This window comes from Anarrhichthys ocellatus, unplaced genomic scaffold, assembly GCF_004355925.1.
Source record: "Anarrhichthys ocellatus isolate YVR2014 unplaced genomic scaffold, GSC_Weel_1.0 scaffold42, whole genome shotgun sequence".
Lineage (NCBI taxonomy): Eukaryota > Metazoa > Chordata > Actinopteri > Perciformes > Anarhichadidae > Anarrhichthys > Anarrhichthys ocellatus.
In genome coordinates this window covers 1,047,857-1,070,054 of record NW_022280072.1, presented here as the reverse complement: position 1 = coordinate 1,070,054, position 22,198 = coordinate 1,047,857, and the positions used below count along the sequence as shown (strand labels likewise).

Here is a 22,198-nt window from a genome sequence, read left to right as displayed (position 1 = left end):
ACCACCCCCACCACCACACCCGTCTGGTGGTGTTTTTCCATCATCATTTCAGAGAAGCTGAACTCATCGACCTGCATCTCTTTTGTGCTTTTCCCAGGAGCGAGATAGTGGACAAGAACGCCATGATGCGCACTAAAGCCATGAGGGAGAAGGAGGAGCAGAGGGAGAGAAGGAAATACAACTACACTCTGCTCCGGATCAGACTGCCCGATGGGAGTCTGCTACAAGGTAATTCAGAATAATACCAGCTAACAAAAAAACAAAAGGTTTTGTTGAAAAAGCTCTGATAGAAATGGAAGTGAGTCAGTGGAGATGATGTGTCACCACAGGGACCTTTTATGCGTGGGACCGGCTGCCTGTGCTGTTTGCGTTTGTTCGGGAGTCCTTGGTGGACGGCTGGCAGCCCTTTGAGCTCATCGCTCCTGGAGGTCAGAAGCTCAAAGAGTCTGAAGAAGTCGCACTAGCAGAGTGTAACTTGGTGAGTGGACACCGACAGGCCCACACGAAGTAGTGCATCTAGATTAGTTGTCACATATTTATATATCATTTAATGGTAAGACTGGTGACATTTGTCATTATTTTCATTTCTATATTCATAATACATCAATAATTGAAACAATTGTGAGTTGCAGAACCATGCTGTCATCTTGTACACAATCTGGTATTTTCCCTGAAGTTGACGTCACATTGTTCCCTTCTCCTCCAGGTCCCTGCTGTTCTGCTCACGTTTGCCTGGGATGCGGCCGTGCAGGCGGATATTGCAGCCGCGGGTGGGAAGAGCCCCGCCCTCCTCAAACCGGAGCTGCTGGAAACCATTCGGACCCTGAGCTGAGCAGACGCTGTCCCTGAAATCCACCACACCACACCACACCCGCTGGCACTACTGGGGTGGATTTGCCCCCCCCCTCACAAATGACTAGTAATACATTTATTTTTTACAAACGCTAACTTAAAGTCAGTAGCAGTGATAGGCTAAAGGGGGCAACTTCACCCTGATGCGCTTGTTTTGCTGAGCATACCGTTCTCTCTCCACGTGGGGATGATGTCACTCTACAGAAGCATGTTGTACCCGAGGAAGTAACAGAAAGTCCTCTGTGCTCTAACCAACAACCTACCCGTCAGGTGTCCGTCATGTGGCATGTCGAGACCTCGTTTTAACTGTGTCAACTCCCCGTGTTTGTAGTAAACGGCCCGTCTTGCTTCCACAACAGCTGGATTAACAGCGTGGCTGTACAGTCGTGTAGGAGACGACTCAAGAGAGTAGTGGAGTAAATGTGGCAGTAGTAGTGATAGAAATGGAAGTCAACCTGACTCTGACTTGAAATGCTTCATGTTTTGTTTAGTGGTGCTCAACTTTAAACGGTGTTTTTTTGTCAGCCGACGGTTTTTGTGCTTTCCCCGTTTGGCCTTGCACTCCTTCTCTGGTTGCTTAAATAAAAACACTTAAAATGTAATTTATTTTTTATTGCGTATGAGCACAAGCCCCAATCATAAATCAAACAAGTTTATTTCTGGATTGACTTTGAATTGACGTCCCACACCGACGTATTCTTGCTGACAAACAAAACAAGCATAATGTTGTTGGCCAGAGCTGATGAAGTCCCCAATGTATTATGTTTTATAAGTGTTAGTCATGTGCTGACTGTGATGGGGATTCTACTACCAAAATATGTTCTTGTATTTATCCGTTCTAAGCACTTTTTGGGATTATTTAAACCTATAAACCACTAAAGAGTGCCCTAAATGTTAAACATTGTCATTTGCAAAGGCTCACTGCAGACGCTTCATATAAGCAGCTTGCTTTGGCATGACTCGTGTTTCTGTTCAACCTGGCAGCACGGACTCGGCTTGATGATGATGTTGGTCTTTAAATTCATCTTGAGTTTGTATTTGTATCAAACACATTTCCTTGAGATAGAAACGGTCTGTATTTCCAACACAAGTGGGAGAACGTGAACATGTAAATACAGATTCCAGTGCACCGAATGCAAAGTAATCAAACGTTTTAGATCCACCGTTTCCCTTGAAACACGTCATTGAAGGTTGATATATTTATTTTGGTTTTGCTCTACATGAATCTGTAAAAGCCAAATATAGTTTCTCCTGTTTGTGGTTGGTTAAGACGACAGCAACAACCTACCTCTCATCGCTCATCTGTCGAATACATCCAGAGTGAGTTGGACACAAACATGTCACCGAAATGGATCAAAAGTCCTGTTTTTAGTTTGTTTACAGTAGAATTGTCACTACTTTAAACCGGTTCTAAATATTCAGCGTTTGAGGCCAAGTCAGCCCGGAGCAACATCTCTGCACTCCTCTGCTTCAGTGGCCACAGGTATTCAATGGAAGGGTGTAAATGTTTTCTTTTCTCAGCAAGAACCGTATTAAGAATAATTAGTGAGCAGTTATGATCTGTCTAGATGGTCCGAGTTGTATTCCGTTGCTTTTCAATAACCTGCCTGTAACCAAGATCGCTTGCATTGCATCTAAACCGTTTTGTTTAATAAACAGAATTATGAAGCATGTCGTTGTTTGTCAATCTGTACCTAAAGAGAAGCTACTTCACGACTACCAACACTCAACATCCCGTTTATACAAGAACCATTACAACGCCGACGTTCCTAAAAGGCTCCTTCAACTGATATATATCCCACTGCAGTAGATTGCTTTGCTCCAGTCCGCCGGTCTTTCTCCAAACTGGTGGTGTGCCAACCGTCATGTACAGCAGGTAAAACACTGACTATTATACCTCATACAACCCCACTTCAGAACATCTAAACTATCCCTTCAATCAAAACAAAGAGTGGTTACAAGCTGCACTTCTTTAAGGTGTTTTTAATGTTGATCAGTGAATAAATCAGACGGAGCAAGTTCTGGTAAACTGTCTTCTCAGTCAGAGCCCCACACTGATGGAACAGTGTTCCTATTGAGTTAAGAGAAAGTATTATTTACCTTTTAAGAAAAAGACGGCTTAAAGCAAACCAAACCTGTAATCACGAGTAATCGTACTACCTCATCTGTGTTCTTACAAATCAGCTACGTTTGTAATGTATTTTATTGTACTACAGTATTTGCTGTTGAATTGTACTGATATTAGGCCACTAAATTGTAATAATCTGCCCAGGTACTGCAGACGAAAATTAGCACTCTGGCTAACTCTGGCACATTGAGGTGGAAACTGAAATGTTGATTAATGTGCACTGAGCTGAGCCCGTCCCACCAGAAACCCTGGAGGACGACCGTCCGCACAGGAACTAAAAGACTTTTCAAAACAATTGTGCAGTTTAAGAAAAGTAGTGATAAATCTAATCTTGATATTGTCTTTGCATTTCCTTATTTAAATTAACTGCCAAGCCCCGTGTTGAGGGAAACTTTACATGAATTTAACCCTGTGCGTGACTTGAGACGAGTCACACCACCATGTGAAGCCATCTTGTCCTCCCTTTTGGTCTTTTGTCAATACAAAAGCAACCCTTTGTAAATCCACAGATTTCAGTCGGATCCCTCCCCCCCCCAGTCTCTAATGCACACACCTTTTGTTTAGCCTGTTTCCTGTGACCCTGAATACAATCCTGGACAGAAACTTGTCAACATCTGTCTCCACCGCACAATGAATGCAACTCATCCGAAGCCACAGAACTGGACCTGAAAGACTGGTTTATTCTACACACTGTCCTGGAATGGTAATCAAGCAGGACCTTCATGGCCCCTGAGCAGTTGAGCAGTTCTTTCAGGAAAAAACTAAAAATGACCAATTACCAAAATGTCGCTGCCCAGATGTGCATATAGTAAAGTTGTAATTGCGGAACAAGATGCCTCTACTACACAATACTTCTTGTTTGACACTCTTCTGTAACACAACAGAGTTGGTGTCTACTGTAAGTTTGTGAAGTCCTTTTTGCAAAGATGTCGACATGCATACATGGTGTATTAAGTTATGCGACCAATCAGTTTCTGTCTTTATCTTAAAAAGTGTTGTTTTCAACTGAGCTCCTACAGTCCCGTATGTTATGTTTTATCTTGTGCACACAGGTTATTTATCCTGTGTGCACAAGATAAACACTTGTTCCCACAAGATTATAACAATTTTAAAAAGTACTTTCAGGCCTCCATACGTGACTGTATGTTGATAAGTCACAAATTAAATATATACAAAAAGTAAGTCCCCAAAGTTGTTACGCCCTGTATCTTTTTTTCTTAAAATAATCTGAATCAGTCAGAATTAAAAAAATACTGTTGAACAATATTTTTAGTTTCAGCTGCTTTTATAGATGTAATAGTTAGGATTAAAAAACGTTTACAGTATCTTAACTTCCCATTTGTGTCACAGAATCTGATTGTGTGTTCAACAGAACAACTCTGCCCCCGGTTCATACCTTTTATACAGAACAGCGTGATGAAGTAACAGGCTTTGTAAAAGGATCTACTGTTGAGCAGCCTCAGGCACTACAGCGGCTCATATTCTGAAACAGTTCCTCGTGAGAAATATTAGCAGCAGGACGGACGGTGACTCAAGGCACCCAAAAGAAACGTGGAGGAACGAATGGAATATAAAAGTGCAGTACTTTTATTCATGTTTAATGAATTTATCCCGTTCAAGTATTCTTGAAAAAAATACACATTTATAAAACATTGTGACGCTGGACCCCAACTGTACAAGTAAGAGATCTAGCAACTACTCCAGCGAGTTGTCAGAGTTAGAAATCGCAGAATAAATGCACCCATTGAAAAATCGGAGGGAAATGTACAGATGGACTTTGAGCCTCTCATTTCCCCAACTCTTATTTCTGGTAAACTATATATATATATACACATACACATATATATATATATATATACATATACACATATATATATATACACATATACATACATATATATACATATACATACATATACACATATACATACATATACATACATATACATACATATATACATACATATACATACATATATACATATACATATACATACATACATATACATATATATATACATATATACATATACATATATATATATATATATACACATATATACATATACATATATATATACATATATACATATACATATATACATATATACATATACACATATATACATATACATATATACATATATACATATATACATATATACATATATACATATACATATATACATATATACATATATACATATATACATATACATATATATATATATATATATATATACACACACATACACACACATACATATATATATATACATACACACACAAACACAATAACGTCATGGATTCAAACATTTCAAGAACCGTAAATAACGCAGTGTTTTTGATGTCTTGAATGCTTCTTCTCATGAACATTTGGGCATTTCCGTTCTGCTCTTCCTCCCTCTGCTCAACCCAACCTGCCGTAGCTAAAGCAGTGCCAGAGAGACTTTAAAGAGGCCCACGACCAACATGACCGACCGACACTTCAATGCAAAATATCATACATAGTTAATCAACATCGGACAAAACTGCCCTTAATATTCGAGTCAGACAGTCCTGATTTTAGGCACAACTACATCGTACAGGCACGATGACTCCGGACTCATTTAAAAAAAAAAAAAAAGAAAAAAAAAAAAGAATGTGATGCTGAGCAGAAGTCACCTGCTGTGAGTTGCCTGTATCAGAGTGTGCTGCTTCCCTTGAAGATTGTGTCTGGGACACGGTAGAGTTCAGAACCAGGTGGGAGACACTTGTGAGGGGAAACACAGTGGCTTGATCAGAGGAGCCGGACTATCCTCAGGCGGTGGCGAGTGTTGGAGCAGCGCTGGCCACGGGGAGAGCCGCCGTGTCAGAGGGGGTGACTTCCATCAGACAGTCTCCCTCACTGGAGGAGGTCTTTGTGGTTGAGCCTAGAGAGTAACATTTAATGCGGTTAAAAACGGACGCAGCCATTTAAAACTGGATGCTTTCAAGAGTTTACAGGCGATTAGCGTAGCCAGAAATACTCTGCACAGTGGTGCTTCTTAAGATGTGCTGGTAGATGGATTGTTAGCTTTGGACAGAGCACGACTAGCCGTTTCCATGTGCTCTCAGTTTTTATACGAAGCTAGGCCGCAGGAATGAGTCCTAAAATCCAGAAATGAGTCAGCATTTTTGCACTAGCAGTTCCCACGTCTTAAGTCGATGTGTTTTAGGTTAGACGACTGAAATAAGGTCTGCGGTTAACACAAGCTTTGGAGATTTAAGTTTCTATGACACACAGTGATTAAATGAATACATTTTAAATGGTCTGAATCTTGGGGTTAACATTAAAAGGTTGCCGATCAGTTTTGTTTTTTATTCCTCCTGTGTGACTCACCGCTCTGTGTGGCGATGATGACACAGTCTTCCTCGTCGTCTTCCTCGGTGTCCGCTTGAAAACCGTCTGCCTCCATTGCTTCCGTCTGGCAAGAACAGAGGATTTAGGAACATTTGAGACAGTAAGAGGATAAAATCAGGCTGTGAAACGCATATTTCTATAAAATGATAATCCAAAAAGTGTGATTAAATTAAGTGCACAAAGAACTAAAATATTCCAGTGAGGTCGGCATGGGAGTGTGTTTCTCTACCTGCTCTGGATCAGTGCATTTCTTCATGAACTTGGTGATTGACATGCTGCCCGTGCTCTTCCTCTTGTTGGAGGATGAGGACGTGGTGGAGGAGGTCTGTGGGGTAGTGGGAGAGTTCCCCTGAGAGCCCGTGGCGGCCTGGGGTTCTTCTCGGGACTCTTCTCGAGCTCCGGTGGTGAGGTAGGTCCAGTGGCAGGGAACAGGAAGAGCCTCCTGCCCACAGCGGGACAGGACCTCCGTGTGCACGAACCAGCAGCAGCGTCTGTAGGTCGAGCGCTTCTCGTACACAGCATTGCTCTTGATGAGTCGCTTCACTTGTATTCTGATGAAAGAGGGGAAAAAGGTTAATTTATTGACATAAAAAACAAATTACGACTATTTCAGTGTTCAAAACAACAAGTACTTTTTCAAGCACTACTTTTCATTTTCATGGACTTTACTCAAAGCAAATACTTCTTTTCCAAGTATATATTTTCCTTAAACATAAATAAATGATGTGATCAATGTCTGTTTCTCTGCAAACGGATCTCTCGTGGATGCAGTGATTAACACTTAAAAAAACCTTGAAAAGTCATAAATTAGCACATACAATACTGGGCTGATTGGTCAGTAGTACGCAAGATTAGCTGCAGACAAACACATAAATATTATCTGACTGACACTGCTGAGGGCTCAAAATCTACAACCAGAGCTTCTCAGGTTGTCATCATTGCTATAAGATCAATTGGCAGCCATGCAGGATTAAATTGACACTTTCCTGGCATATTTAGTTTTGGTAAGTGGCTCATCCTGGAAATAAAGAGCACGCCGCATAGTGGTGCAAAACAGTGCAATTATACAGTCTTATTTTGGATGACATGTTTACACAGAAACTGTTATCATCAAATCTTGTTTCACCTGGTGGGGATGTTTTCAGCTGGGCTCTGAGGACTGGACAGTTTGGGAGGTGAGGACGAGGAGGAGGAAGAGGACGTCTGTCGGCGACAAAACTCCTGGAACTCCGTGATGATCACTTTGCTGCTGTTGAGGTTGCCGTGCAGCAGAGGCAGCAGCTGACCGAGTACTGTGGGAGAAAAGGGCGTTAGAGATTTGGTTAGAATGCATCAATAGCCGATAAATAATAAACACTTTTCAAGGAATTTTGTGAGAAACTCTAAATAACCGACAAACATATCCCAACTTCCACAGAAACACATTTTGATTCCTCTATAGAAAGATTTAGGATGCTAATTAACAAATGTGAGCATACTTATAGAGAAGAGGGTAAGATTAGACTGGTATAATTAGCTAAATTTATTATGTATTGATAGTTAAAGTGATGGTTGTAATTATTGAACCGGCACCATCATACTCTAGTGTGTAGCGCCAACATTTAACTGCCAAAATAAGATGATTACTACATAAAATTAAATGCACAAACGGGAGTCTATGTCTTAGAAATGTATCGTAGTAAACGGAATTTCTAAGGAAATTGCTGTAAAAGGGAACAGATATCCTATATCTATATCAGGACAAATGCACTAAATATTAAGACACTGAATTGGAAGAAAGAAGTTGCAAAGGGCGCTGTAAGGTTTTGCCTGCTGATAAGGACACCTGGAGAAAAATAATCCACAAAACTACAAGCAACATCATCCACTCACAGGTTAGCTCGTCCCTAATGGATCAGCATGTTAAGAAAGGCAGTTCTCCATCAAATCAAAGTGAACCACGTCGCACACTTACATTGTGCTTCCCTCTGACGCTTCTGTGAAAAGGCCTCTGGGCTGGGGCTGGTGTCTACTTTGGGTAAAGGCTCGACCAGACACAAAGCATACGGCTGGAAGAGATGCACACCAGGTCCTTCTCCCTCCCAGACGCAGCCCCTCACCACCGGGTCCAGCACCTTCATCCTCTTCTTGGTGGACATCAGCTCATCCCACTCCTTTGCTTTCACTCTCTGCCGTAGTTTCTGCTTCTCCAGGTCTCCGCCCTCCTGGGAGGTTACATGCGTGTTAATAGTGGTGCAAACAGGAAGTAAAAACTTAAACAAAAGTATCTTTGAAACAACAAAGTCCGTCAGATTAAAGGTCTTTAAACACTGAGTGGGCGTGACACATAAACACGTTAATCAAAACTTTTCATTCTGGCAGCGATGCCGCTTTCTGACAGTTGCAGCACTTTTCCAATAAACAGTTTGAATAGATTTGAAAACAAACTAAATAAAAATCTATTTTATTGAGTTTCCTTTTAGTGAAAGGCTTTGAGTGAATTTGTGTTCCCTCAGTCTGTGGCTTTTATTGTGAAAGGTAAGAATAGAAAGAGTGGATCTGTTCTGCGCTACCTTTGTCAACGTTGAAAGGTGTAATAAAGTTTGTCATAAAGTAATAAAGTTTTCTTGACCGCAGAGCCGCAATGTTGTTGAACAGATCAGAAAAATCAACAATTAAATAGTTTTTTCACCGCGTAATATTCACATTCTGTGTAAAAGTACTAAAATACAATATATTGATCTGCAAATTAATCCCATGAAAAAAAGAACGTCTTTGTTGTGTAAAAAAATAAAGATTTATTCAAAAACACCAAACACTGCAGCTCCCTTCATACCTCTTCTTCTGGAGCCCCTTCATCGTCTGAGAGGTAGCCATGAGGAACAAAGAAGCCGTCATCATCGTCATCATCTTCACCTCCTTCCTCCTCATCTTCCTGAAAACGATCAAAAGGTTCAAAGTCAGCTTTAATAAAGAGTAAGAGTACTTTAAGGTACCATTTCAAACTCAACACATGTACTTTTATCTACACTTTTATTCAAAGCCTTTATAAAAATAAAAAATTAAAATAAAAAAAAAGGACCGTGCTAATGTTTTTGTACGTTTTAAAGTATTTTTAATTCTCTTTCTTTATTCTATAAAATGGTCACTACTGCTCTGCCAGTTTCGAGGCCCTAAAAGTTGGTTTGTGTAAAGAGAGAAAAGGAAACTAGCATCTGCTTGAGATGTGGGAAATCTAAAAACGTATCCTTTGGTGGGCAATAGTGTTATTTACAAACTATTTGTAGATGCCAGGGTACATATCGGTACTTTTGCATGTGTATAATACTATGCAAACTATAATACTGGACAATGATGAAGATAGATACTAAATAAATAAATAAAATGTTCAAATAAAGGACCCTCACCCCTTCACTGTGTGACAGGGATTCTCCTGGTTCCTCTTCCTCCCATTCTTCATCGCTGTCCACCTCATAGTCGAACAGATCCTGTGGTGACAAAACACAGAGATTAGTGTCACAGCGACACAAACACAATTCTTAGATGAAGTCAAACATTGAATAAAAGCTAAAAAGTGATAGAAAAGCACAGCTATGTCGTCTGGGCCTTCTGCTTCTTTTACATTTAAAAACATGTTAATATAATTCAACAACCACCAAAAGAATATATTACATGCTCAGTACAGTTGGGATGTGAATAGATCGATGCCTTTGCCAAATAGTGTTACCTTGTCTTGTTTGAGGGGGCAGCGAGGTGAGATGTGAGAGCTCTTCTTACTCCAGGTGCCCCAGTATGCTGGACGGTAGTTTGCGTGGAACTGCAGCAGCTTCATGTGTCCACAACGTTTACGATCCGGCACACCGTCTGGTTTAGGCCCGTCTGCTGTTGTACACTCGCTAAGAGAAGAAGCAGAGGTGGGGAGGTGGAGGTGGGGGTGTGGGAATGTTTAACCATAAAGTTACATGAAAATGTATCCGATTTGTTTTTCACAATCTATAATGTGGGCACACATGATGTACAGCACAACGTATTTGAAGTTACACAAAACATTTAAATAACTAATTAAAGAAACAGCACTGTTTGAACCACGGCGAATACAAAAGTGAATATAGAGAAATCCCATAGAAATGAACATTTCTGAAGCAGGTGAGCTTTTAATAAAAGGTCAAGAAAAAGCCAACATGCAGCCAAATGGAAAGTTTGTTATTCACAATTGGCTTACCAGAGCGAGTCTCTCTGTCTGGGGTCGGTGGGTCCGGAGCTGCGGGGTTTTGGCCCGATCCAGTCTTTCAGTCCGTTCAGGTTATCAGCAGGGTTCAACAAACACCGGTCCAGTTCCTCTAGGACAGCGTCCTCACACTGAACCCGGCACAGTGGTGCAAGAGCCATGTGTTCTTTGATCTCAAATGGAGCAAACTTCCCACACGCAGCTGCAAGTGTCTGAAACGGCAACGTTGCAGTTATGGTATTAATATTTATTCATTTAATTGACTTGTCTTAGTTAAAGGGGTGTACAGGGGATTAGAGGATGTAATGCAACTCAATTAAACAATAAGCTGATGTTTATTATGCTCTTAAGACCTTAAAAAGATCGATAGCTTTTAGGAAACAACATAGTGCTCCAATGAGCCCTGCAGTTATTAACAAAACCCTGTTTATCAACGGATAAACTCAGCTGATTAACAAAAATCTATATTTTTCTGTTATTAGGTGTTGTATCTACTAACCTTTGGAGCCTGTTGGATCTTGGATTTCTGCAGAAAACGTGTAATTTCTGCTTTCTCAGCTTTGAGGCGCTGCAAACAGATACACGCTTGTTAACAGATTATTCAGTAATGGATCCTTTACAAATATTAAAACATAAATGTGGGAGCTTCTACCTACAAACACAAACACATGAACTTACATCCTTCTCTTCTTTCAACCGTTTCTCCTCTTCCTTCATTTGCTTCTCCTCTTCTTTCTTCCGTTTTTCTTCAAGCTTTGCCCTGAAACAGGTTCAAAGCAAAACATTTAATAAAAAAAAAATCAATGTGTGCGTTATTGCATATTTACCCTTCACTGACTAATGGAACAGAAACATGACGAATGGATAAGTCTTAACTTAAGGAGTAACAGGGAACTTGCATTACTCACTCTAGCTTTGATTTCCGCATCTCCTCTTTCACTTTCAGCTTGTCTGCCTTTTCCTTATCTTCCTTCTCCTTTTTCTCTCGTTTCTCTTTTTCTTTTTTCTCTCGTTTTTCCTTTTCTTGCTCATCTTTAAGCTTGCGAGCCTCTTCCTTCTGTTTCATCTTTTCAGCTTTAGCCTCTTCCTTCTGGCGTTCCTTCTCCTGTCGCAGACGGAGTTTCTCCTCTTGTTCATTCTACAATTACAAAAGCCCAGTCAGTTTAATTAAATTAGAACAGTTTTAATAAATAACAAAGTAGGTGAGAAATAAGACATTTAACAGGCTGTGTGTGAAGCCATGTTACTAAACAGACAACTAGGGGATTTGAAACAAAAACATTCAAACTGCACTTGTGGTGTATAAAAAGTCTCACCTTCAATGAGTGTCTTCTGATGTTTTTCTGATCAGATGGTATCTTGGGGGTGGTCTTTGGCTGCTGTGAGGAAAGAAAATGCTGATCAAAATTGCCCTGATCACTAAACCATTAACAGTGTATTGTGTGAGAATCTACTTTTACCACATGATGTACTTTGTGATGAATCATTTGTGTGTGTGTGTGAGATGTATGAAGATGTATTTCCAAATGAACTCTTATGAATACTGATAAATGTAAATTGTGTGTGTATCAGCTAATACTGCACAGCCCAAAGTGTGATTAAATAAAGCAAGCAATGGAAGATGTACATACTTTAGGCGTACTAGTGGGTGTGAGGTCATCAGTCTTGGACTCCTCTGGTGAGCTTTCAGATGTGGAGCTGACTGATGAAGCCGACAGCATGGACTGGTTTCCTAAACTGGAAACGTTTCCTGACTCATCCTGCTCTTCTGGCTCACTTTCAGAATCCTGCGTTGAGTCAAGCTGTGAATTAGATGCTGTCTGATTACCATCTTCTTCTTCTTCTTCTTCCTCCACCTCTTCATCTTCCTCATCCTCGCTGTCTACAGTGCAGTCTAAAGTGTGTGTTTTGGGAGTATGATCCACGTTGCCGGATTTCCCAGAGGATGCAGTTTTGTCTTTGCCCTGATGCTTGTCTTTTGCTCGGAGGCAGGGAGAGGCGGCGGCGGCGGGTGAAATAAGGCACTTCATGGGAGACGAGGTATTGTCCTCGGTCAGATCTATAACCATGTTCTCATCTGATGGTGCAGGGCGCCTACGGCTCAGGAAGCCATCAAGGGGCCCGCGGCCATTAACCAAGGGTGGTCCACTGTGTACAGGGAGTGCAGACGACTCATTGTCATTCTCCCTGTCTGGGACTCCTGGTTTGGGGCAGGCATGTGCACAGGGGCGTTTAGGCGGCTGGTTCTCTTTTGGTTCAGGGTTCATGCGCTTGAATGGGAGACGAGCTGCAGGGAGGATTTTAAAAATGGTCACTATAATGGCTGTTATGTCGCAAAGTTGTTAATCAAAATGCAGTCTGAGAGAAACAAGAAATTAAACAAGTTAAATATTGATATTTATAAAAGTTAATGAATGTGTCAATTGATAGATTACATACAAAGTATTGTCAATGACAACAGATTTAATGGGTTTAAAATTGCTGTAGAGGGCTATAACCATATGATGGTATCTGATGATGTCATATTCTCATTGGTAATACTTTAATCGTGTCAAAAAATGTAATGTTGTGTTTACCTTGGATAAGTTTCTTGTTGGCATTCTTCCTCGATTTACAATCCATCCCTGAACAAAGAAAAGAACAAAAACAAAAAGGGGCATCAGAAAATAATACTTCAAACCAAAACAATATTAATATTTTGAACAATGACCAGGCTGTTAGATTGCTCAAAGCAAATCAAAGTTTTCACAAAGGTGCAACTAATAACAGCTGACGTTTTTTGTTGCAGCATAAAATACAATGACAACCACTGAGAATAGCTTTCACATTTAACAACTCAAATCACACACTTTTGTTTGTTAAAACTCTGATTACAGCAATGTAAAATTAGTTTACTTCTATAATAACCACATGCCAGTGCAGCAAGTGTGCTGTGGCTCATCAAATCTCCATCACCCTGTGATTGATAAGTTTTTCTTTAAGCATAAGCACCCCGATAATATTGTTCTTCAAAGTGTTGTATTAAAAGGTCACATGTAAAGTTCAATCTGTCCGTGTTGAACTTCCCTCGATCTGTCTGTTGTCCCCTTGTCTGTCTGTCTGGAAATTGCCGGTCGACTCTCATCAACCTGCATGCATGTTTTTATTGTTGTTTAGCTGTGTCTGACTGATTTATATATTTAACATACTCTGCATGCTTTTATGTTTTGTGCCTCCGACATGGATGTTTTTACTGTCTTAACAATGCAGCATAATCTTGTCTTTAGTCCGTGTTTCTATTTAACATAGTTATCCCTCATTTTATTTGCTGTGTGTGTTGAATGTGAGAGCCTCTGTGTTGCATGTCTTAATAGTACTTGACAATGTAGTATAAGAGTCTCCTGAATGATGATACTACTTATAATATATTCTCACTTCTTTCATCGTTTGTGCACGCATTGTAAAGGGTCAATATTGCATAACTTTGTAAATATAATCTTATATTCGGTTTTTAGGTTTACTTTGTACCATCTGCCTCTTAGGACTACAGATGAAAAATAGCCTCTTGGTTAAACTCTGGCGCATTTACAGCAATGTTTTTATTAATGTGCACTGTACCTTATCAAATAAACCAATAAATAAAAAGCTTACAGCGCCGGTGTGCTAACGTTTCGGTGTTACAATGAACGAAATGGTTGTGTTTGGTTTAGCTCTCCCGCCATTCGGTTTTATTAGTCCGTGCTGCAGAGGCCCAGTCGAAAGCCGCAGAGCAGACACTTCACACGGCTGTCAGGCAAAGGATGCATGCCCGAAAAACAATACTGAAAACTTCGCACTAGGGATAATATGTTGCATCTAAGTTAACTTTAATGAAGTCACAAGAAAGATTGGTGTTTGAACGAGCAAAAGACAAAAGGAGCAGCTCTGGAGTTTCACCCATGAAAACTGCTAACGTTACCCAACTAAAATATGCTAATGTGACTACGGCTAGCTTGGCTGCTAACCTAACAAAACCAGCTACTGCTGGGCACCTTCGGCAATGACCTAGCAACGGTAAAAGAGCAGGTTTTCCACTAGGTTAACAAGCTATGGTTACATTCTTTTGACAGTAAAACACTTCGAGTTATATGCTAAACTTACTTAAACGTAATGTTATTATGTCTCAGTTGACGTTAAAGTTACTGAATTTAGGTTAGGAAACATGAAAACATTAGCAATGCTAGGGGGCAGCAAGGCTAGCTTTACAGGGCGAAACTATATCACATCTATCCGATAGTAATAAATATTTTGGCAAGTTGATAGTACCATCTGTAAGCTAGCTATAAACAGCATTAGCATTAAGTTACCTCTTCTACGGAGAGTCGGAGCGGTCAGATGTCCGTCCACTGGTGGGTTCTCCGCCGCCAACATCCCAACCGCTACACCGGGGCTCCTCACGTTTGCGATATTCTTCGGTAAAACAACGGTACAGGAGGCGTAAACAACCGAAAATGCCCCCCGACAGCGAACCAAAGAGTTTGTTGCTATTTAAAACATATATTTTCTCATTTATTTCACATAAAACATCACGCATTCTCTTTCCGCATCTCCCACATACTCCCTATACCCCCGCTGCCTGCCTCGCGCTCCCAAATCAGAATTGGCGGGAGTGTGTCACTTGCATCAATACCCGTCGCTGATTGGCCAAAGCCAAGTTACTGCTCACTGGTGGGACGCGTTTGTTTGATATAACGGCGTTGCACGTTTGGTCGGTGTTTCGTGTTAGTAAAGCGCTTTGGAAGATTTGTAAGAGCACTAGCGTTTCAAATGTGGTGTTATAGTTAAATTGCTCATCAGAAAGACGTAATTATGTGAGCTCATTTCATCCAGTGGTCTAAATCTGGTTATGTCTTCATTCACCCTGTTCCGGGACACCCTGTGCTCTAAAACCGAAAGATGTCCGCTGTGTCTCACAGAGCACCGCCTTCTTTGTGATGTTTGGGGCTTTATGATTGGCCTCGGAGATTGACTTTCAGAACTGTGGGTAGCCATGTTGTTTGAAAGAAGATAGTCCACTGAGACTGTCCCTCTCTGATTACTGTTTATTCAACAATATCATGAATTAAGTATAGCACATAATATCATCGACACTTTTGTAGATGATTTATTCTCATACTGTATTTTTATATTTAGTGTAAAACATAGTTTGGTACTCACTGTCACCACCCACAATGTCAATAAAGTTGTCAACTGTTGAACTGAACTGTTGTTCAATAACGGCAACAAGTGTTCCGCTAATGAGCTCCGAGCCGATAAAGGCCTACCCTCTGCCCTGAAGGTCCTAAACTGTTAACAGATTGTTATCGCTGCATGAGTTATCGCCGTTTTGATCGGGTGTCACGTTGTAGTCACACGTTTCCCATATGCCGCTCACGTGAATCCTGGGACTTGTAGTTCTTTAGGCCCGGGAGCGCGTTGACTGTAAGCAAGTCTAGAACTACAAACGCTACGATGTGGCGCAGCCGCAGTGTGTTGAAGGGGCTTGGGGGAAAAAAGAAAAGAAGAAGAGCATCCTGAATGATTCCCGGACCTCTGCAGTTGTCGTCGGTAACGTGAAGAGATACACGCTATATTCCGGTAATGTTGACATATCTGTATTAAGTGTCACGTTGGTTTGTTCGGTGTAAATACACTGGACTAACGTTAACGTTACTGAGTTACTCAACAGCGTGCTTTAGCTATCTACTGTATAATATCACTGCAGTCAAGCTGGATAGTTTAATGTTTGTTTTAGCTTTGGTAAACAGTTAGACTAAAGTTGGAATGTGTAGCCACTACTTTAACTGGTTGATGGTTAGCAGTAGCATGTAACGGTAAATTCATTGTGTTAACAGATTATTTCTGTATTTTTCTACTATCCAGCAAAGAATTGGAATTACAAGATGGGAGGTTTGTGACTTTAAACGTGTTTCTATCTATCTATCTACCTATTTATCTATCTACCTTTGTATCTATCTATCTAACTATCCATTTATGCATCTATCCATTTATCTATCTATCTATCTATCTATTTATCTATCTATCTTTGTATCTATCTATCTAACTATCCATTTATGCATCTATCCATTTATCTATCTATCTATCTATTTATCTATCTATCTTTGTATCTATCTATCTAACTATCCATTTATGCATCTATCCATTTATCTATCTATCTATCTATTTATCTATCTATCTATCTATCCATTTATGCATCTATCTATCTATCTATCTATCTATCTATCCATCCATCCACATTCCACTTTTCTCCATTCCTCTCTCTTCTGCCCTCAAATACACACATATAATATTGAGACGGTAACATCATAATGAGAGCTTTCTTCTGTTCCAGATCAGGTGAATAACTTCCCTCCCATCCCTCAGTTCATGAGAATAAAGCCGTGCTTCTACCACAACATTGAAGAGGAAATTCCTGAACCCCACCAGCAGTTGTTGCGCAGAATCTACACACTATGGATGAGTGCGTGTTGTCGCATATGTTTCCTAACTTTGTGTTTGTCATTTCTTCTGAAGACGAACATGCATCACGACCCTTACTCTCTTTTTCTCTTTTCTCCACGTCTCCACGGTCCTCTCTTCCCCCGCAGTGTATTCGGGCACGCTGTGTTTAAATGTGATCTCATGTATCGCTTGGTGGGCTGGGGGTGGAAATGCCATGAACTTCGGCTTTTCCCTCCTCTGGCTCATCCTCTTCAGCCCGTGCAGTTACACCTGTTGGTTTCGACCAATCTACAAAGCCTTCAGGTTAGTCACCGTCTGAAAATGTCATATTTAAAGTGAACCCTGCCCAAAAAAGAGCCTCTAGGTACTTCACAGGTTAAAATATCACATCACACACACAAGAAGGAGACGTCGCATGTAAAACACACACACATACACACACACACACAGGCAGAATCCCAAACATACTACTGTTTTTTTAATTGTACTTTTCACACTTTTGTGAAACAAGTGTGAAGTTGTGTTTTTATGTGATATTAAAAAGACCCACATGTTGAAAACTAGTAGGAGGAAGCAGCAGCATAAATAGAGCCTCGTGTTCCACCGTATCATCTCTTTGGTCTTCTCCTTTGTTCACAGGGCCGATAGCTCGTTCAACTTCATGGCCTTCTTCTTCATCTTCTTCCTCCAGTGTGTCTTGGCCCTCATCCAGACTATCGGCATACCTGGCTGGGGAACAAGGTGAGTTGAACCAAACCAGCTTTGGAGGGCTGTGCGCATGTTGCCTGCCAGTTTCTTTGGTGTTGTTTTTTGTACCAGCGAGTGGGTCACGAGGGCTTTTGTCAAATGATCAAGGCAGCTGGAAAATGAATTTTCCATCAGACGCTTGAATTTCACACACGACTAATTGGGGAGTCGTATTTACAATCTTCAGCTTTTTACAGTTTTGTTTCTATTAATTGACCATCAGCCTCTTGATATTAAATGTAAATAGGGGAGGAAAGGTTTCATCCGTAACCTTAAGAAAGGTATTCTTTTGTTATGTTACGTCCATTGACTTCCAATATTAGTCAGTTCTACACTGATCACCAGAACGCTGTTTGCCACCACATATCTGTTTCCTCACTGCTTAGAGGGAAAGTTTGGATTTCTTTAAGTCGGGTTGTATGAGTTACTTATCCATAGCCACTGTTTTACAGTTTGTAAAAACAGATAGGCGCACAAGAGCACAGCAGTGTTCTGCTGTCAACGGGGCAGCAGCAAAACATACTTAAGAAAGGCCCACCTATAAACAATATCAGTTTTAGTGTACACTATATTCAGAATACTTTCTCTGCCTTAACGTAGCAGTCAGACCATCTTTTCTGACGGGGAACTGAAGCCGTTATATCCGTGTTTGCTCTCTTTAAATCTACAAGACTCCTTTGACAAAACCAGTAATTTTACCTCACAGAACACAGGAGTTGCTGGTCTACCGCTGCCTCGATCAGTTTGTTTGTTTGTGTGACTTTGGTGAATCGGAAATAAGCCTTTAAAACACCAAAGTCACACAATTACATAAACAAACTAAATAATCAGGGCAGCGATAGACCGGCGACTCCTGTGTTCTGAGAGGTAAAATTACTGTTTTTGTCAAAGGAGTCTCGTGGTTTTAAAGAGAGTATAGATAACAGCTTCAGTTCCTCGTCGCAAAGGGCTGTCTGACGGCGAGGTGAGGCAGTGAAAATATTCTAAATAAAGAGTAAAGTGATGTTTTTAGGTGTCTAAAGCACGTTTAGCTGCTGCCCTCGTCCACAGCAGTACATGGCTTTTCTCCCGTGCTGTTACTCGTGTCTGCATCTCTAAACTGGGGCTGTGCTGACATCATCTACTGTAGAGTAATACACTGACTATGGATGAGAACCTCATACAACCCCAGTTCAAAACACCCATACTATCCCTTTAATGGCTCATTAGTAACCTTGGGTATTTGTATTAAATCCACTTTTCTAATTGCATACTGTGTGATACACTAACCCGTGCTACTCCATCTCACTCTCATCAACACATCGAAGCGGCTGGATTGTGACAGTGATGTTTTTCAGCCAGAATCTGGGCTCTGCTATAGTGATGCTTATGACAACTCTGCTCTTCACTGTGGTCACCGCTTTAATGGCACTGGTTCTCATCAAGGTGAGTGAACGCATACGCTGAAAACACACTTGCATTTTTTATTTTTTTTTGGGGGAGGGGGGGGGGGGGTTGTCTCCCACAGACGCTTGAAAACTGTCCCAAACACACATGAACCCTCCCCCCCCCCCCCCTCTCTTTCTTTTCTTGTGGCAGGTGCACAGAATGTACCGCGGCGGCGGTGGCAGCATGAAGCACGCTCAGGAAGAGTGGAGCACCGGGTTGTGGAAGAGCGCACCGGTGAGACAAGCGGGGTTCAACGCTGTGGCTCAGTCGGCCCAAGGCCCCAGCTTGCCCCAGTACCCGGCCGCGGTGCCCAGCTATCCCGACAACAGTCACTGGTGATAGCTGAGAGTTGCATCTAGGTGGAGACAGACAGCCGGTCGCCTCTGCACAGCAACGCAACTCAGCACCATATCATCTTACCCGTACCTGACAAAATGCATGGGTATATATATTATTATTATTTTTGAATGAGAAGATAAGATTGCTTTAAAATAATGTTTTATCAAATAGTTTTGTCATATCTTCTAATGATGCCATTCCATTTCCACTTTTGTTTACATCTAGTTTATTTAAATGAATGAGAGACACTTTTATGCTCAAAAGTCTTGCAATTATGCAATTGGAATATCAAAAATAGTGCAAACTGTTAAGGATAGCGGTATAAGAAAGATGTGTGCCTTATGGATCTTTATGATAGTTTTATGAAATGCCAAATCTGCATGATAGGAATCATAGTGTGCCAAACAACGGAGTTTTTTTCTTTTCTTTCCCTTTTGTAACAAGAGCACGTCTGAGAACTGCACGATTTGTATTCTTAGTTATTTTCTGTGTACTATTCTGTCAGGAGTTCAGTTTATTTTTGATACGCTGTGCTTGAATTCTCCATGCTCGCCTGCTTTGGCTGTGATATCTTGAAATGCGCCTTAATATTGCGTGCAGATGATTTTGTATGTTAAAAATATCTTGCTTGACTTTCACCTTAACAAGCGCTGCCTTTAGTTGTTGTTGTTGCTGAACTGGACTTGTGCTTCAGTGAAGCAACGATTAGAAACATTTCAAAAGCTGTTGTTGGTGCGTAATCCTCCCCTGTGATTTCTCACGGAGCACTAATTTGCCAAAACACATTTTTTCCATTATTTTGATGCTGTAAAAAAAAAAAAAAAAAAAAGGTCGCACCCAAAAGTAGATGTTGTGTTCTCAGTTTGTGCATTTCCAAAGCTGCACTGTTTGCTTTTAGTGGTTTAGCGCCCTGCAGTGACAGAACCTTATCTGCTATTACCAAGGTTCCGGTCACTTTCACTTTCCTCACATGGACTGAATTTCTGTGTCTGGGTGACTGCAGCATGGTTGTTGCATGCAGCCGATCATAGGAGTTGGACTGAACAGGATTCTCTTATTTTCAATGAAGTGACCTCATGTAACCGATATACAAATGGACTGGAAAGCGGTGAAATTAAATCTTGCATGTAATTGTAGTCACAGTGTGTTTAAATACAGTCTGGTACTTCTGGGCTGATTCACTGTCATTCTAACAAACATCGGTAAAGATTAAACCCAGTGACTGTGGCTTTGTATGAAGATAATCAAGAAGTTGAGCTACTTTTATTTTGGCTCAATGACACAAAAAGTAGTTTACGGACTAACTGGAAGTAAAAGGTGCCTGCAGCCTCATCGTTTGACTTGTTTTTCTTTTCTTGATACGAAAGTGTCCTTCGTGGCCAACGGCCAAGATTAGTATTTTGAAAATGGATATGTTAAAGTGACCTGTAAATATTGCACTATTTCAATAAATATTCTTATTCGCATATTGTCTGAGTTTGACTATTTATTACTCAAACACTGTTGTATATTATCCACTCAAGGGTTTTGTAGCTTGAGCACATCTAGTTTCACATTACAGTCAAGTGTTAAAGGGGAACACCTTCTCCATAAAGAGTTCCAGTACGTTCAATGGCTTAAAGTCCAGTCAGTATTTGTGAACATGAGCTACTCTTTCCCTCGAAGCCAGAAACACTAGGCGCTATGCCGACATAAATATCCCATAATGCAATGCTGTAGTGACAATAAATGTTCATAACAGACTATGGCGGGCAGCTCCGTCACATCAGTGACGCTTCAGTGTACAAGATTCCACTTTTCTAAGCGTAATATATTTTTTAATTAGTTCAGACTTTTTGATTCTCACAAATAGTTTGATCACACGAGGTCGGAAAGGAGGCTCTCAGGAAGTGACATAATTATAGTTCAGTGCGCCCGAAAAGATAGATGCTACTGTTTGTTTATTTGGTTTATGGAGCGACTCCATGACACTTTACTCTCGATGACATCTCAAATTTGAGTTTTATAACTCTGGTTTTTGGATTTGGGAAAAGTTCATCAATTACTAATATTTTTTAGAATATAGGAAAAACACGTATGAATTTTGAAAATGGGCATAGTTCCCCTTTAAAGGTCAGATATACTTTTCACAATCTTTGTATGCAGTATTATTGCTGTTATATGAGAAAGTATTATTATTGACTTGTTTATGTTTTCATGTCAATTTAAAGACTATAAAAAGATGTCTCTCTGTGGCATTAGACAACTCTATCATCCTTCAGCTTTTAAAGCTCTTTTACAACAAACAGATACAAAATACAGGCTTCAAAGATGCAGTTACTCTGGGCCACGAGTCCGGTTGTGCCTTTTGGTGCCCACTTTTTGCTGTGTTCTCAGTGTAAAATCTTTACACTGGCAAAGAAATACTGCCGTCGGATTGATTTATTCAGAAATAGAAGTAAGGAATGTTCAAAGAAACTGCTAGTGGGATAAAAAGAAGCCTGCGAGCATCATGGCGTGATGACACGACAGCCTGAACTAAAAGTAGGAGCTCATTAAAATCCTGGGAGTGAAAGTCTGGCTGATGAACAGGAGAGAGGGCAGCTAAAAAAATAATAAAAGACAGTGATTTCTGAAATTTATGAACAACTCAGTAGAAGCTGTCTGGCTTTTTTTA

General features: G+C 40.6%; 3 protein-coding genes across 4 annotated transcripts in view; 2 read left to right on the top strand and 1 right to left on the bottom strand.

The window, feature by feature from the left end:
- The window catches only part of ubxn6 (UBX domain protein 6), a 6,660-nt gene extending 4,137 nt beyond the window's left edge, over positions 1-2,523 (top strand). The window contains exons 9-11 of the mRNA XM_031868542.1: positions 98-228; positions 330-478; positions 707-2,523. Coding sequence (XP_031724402.1) covers positions 98-228; positions 330-478; positions 707-832 — 406 coding nt within the window. The 3' untranslated portion in view covers positions 833-2,523. The remainder of the gene's footprint in view (positions 1-97; positions 229-329; positions 479-706) is intronic.
- A 2,707-nt stretch (positions 2,524-5,230) lies between these two features.
- Positions 5,231-15,442, bottom strand: chaf1a (chromatin assembly factor 1, subunit A (p150)). Its single transcript, XM_031868225.1, has 16 exons — positions 14,895-15,442; positions 13,146-13,193; positions 12,201-12,856; positions 11,886-11,948; positions 11,478-11,707; positions 11,248-11,329; positions 11,069-11,137; positions 10,564-10,781; positions 10,069-10,237; positions 9,749-9,829; positions 9,178-9,276; positions 8,317-8,566; positions 7,489-7,654; positions 6,592-6,913; positions 6,342-6,426; positions 5,231-5,892 (listed from the first exon to the last, which is right to left on the bottom strand). The coding sequence occupies exons 1-16, from the start codon at positions 14,956-14,958 to the stop codon at positions 5,780-5,782; spliced, it is 2,715 nt and encodes a 904-aa protein (XP_031724085.1). The 5' UTR covers positions 14,959-15,442; the 3' UTR covers positions 5,231-5,779.
- Positions 15,443-16,079: 637 nt separating this feature from the next.
- On the top strand, positions 16,080-21,008 carry scamp4 (secretory carrier membrane protein 4). 2 transcript variants are annotated; one of them, XM_031868359.1, is made up of 7 exons: positions 16,080-16,164; positions 16,450-16,476; positions 16,919-17,047; positions 17,175-17,331; positions 17,668-17,769; positions 19,113-19,200; positions 19,354-21,008. In XM_031868359.1, exons 2-7 carry the CDS (start codon positions 16,470-16,472, stop codon positions 19,540-19,542), a joined length of 672 nt encoding a protein of 223 aa, XP_031724219.1. In that variant the 5' UTR covers positions 16,080-16,164; positions 16,450-16,469; the 3' UTR covers positions 19,543-21,008. The 2 variants fall into 2 exon arrangements, with proteins under 2 accessions (XP_031724219.1, XP_031724218.1); XM_031868358.1 differs by having other exon boundaries at positions 19,083-19,200.
- Positions 21,009-22,198: the final 1,190 nt, after the last annotated feature.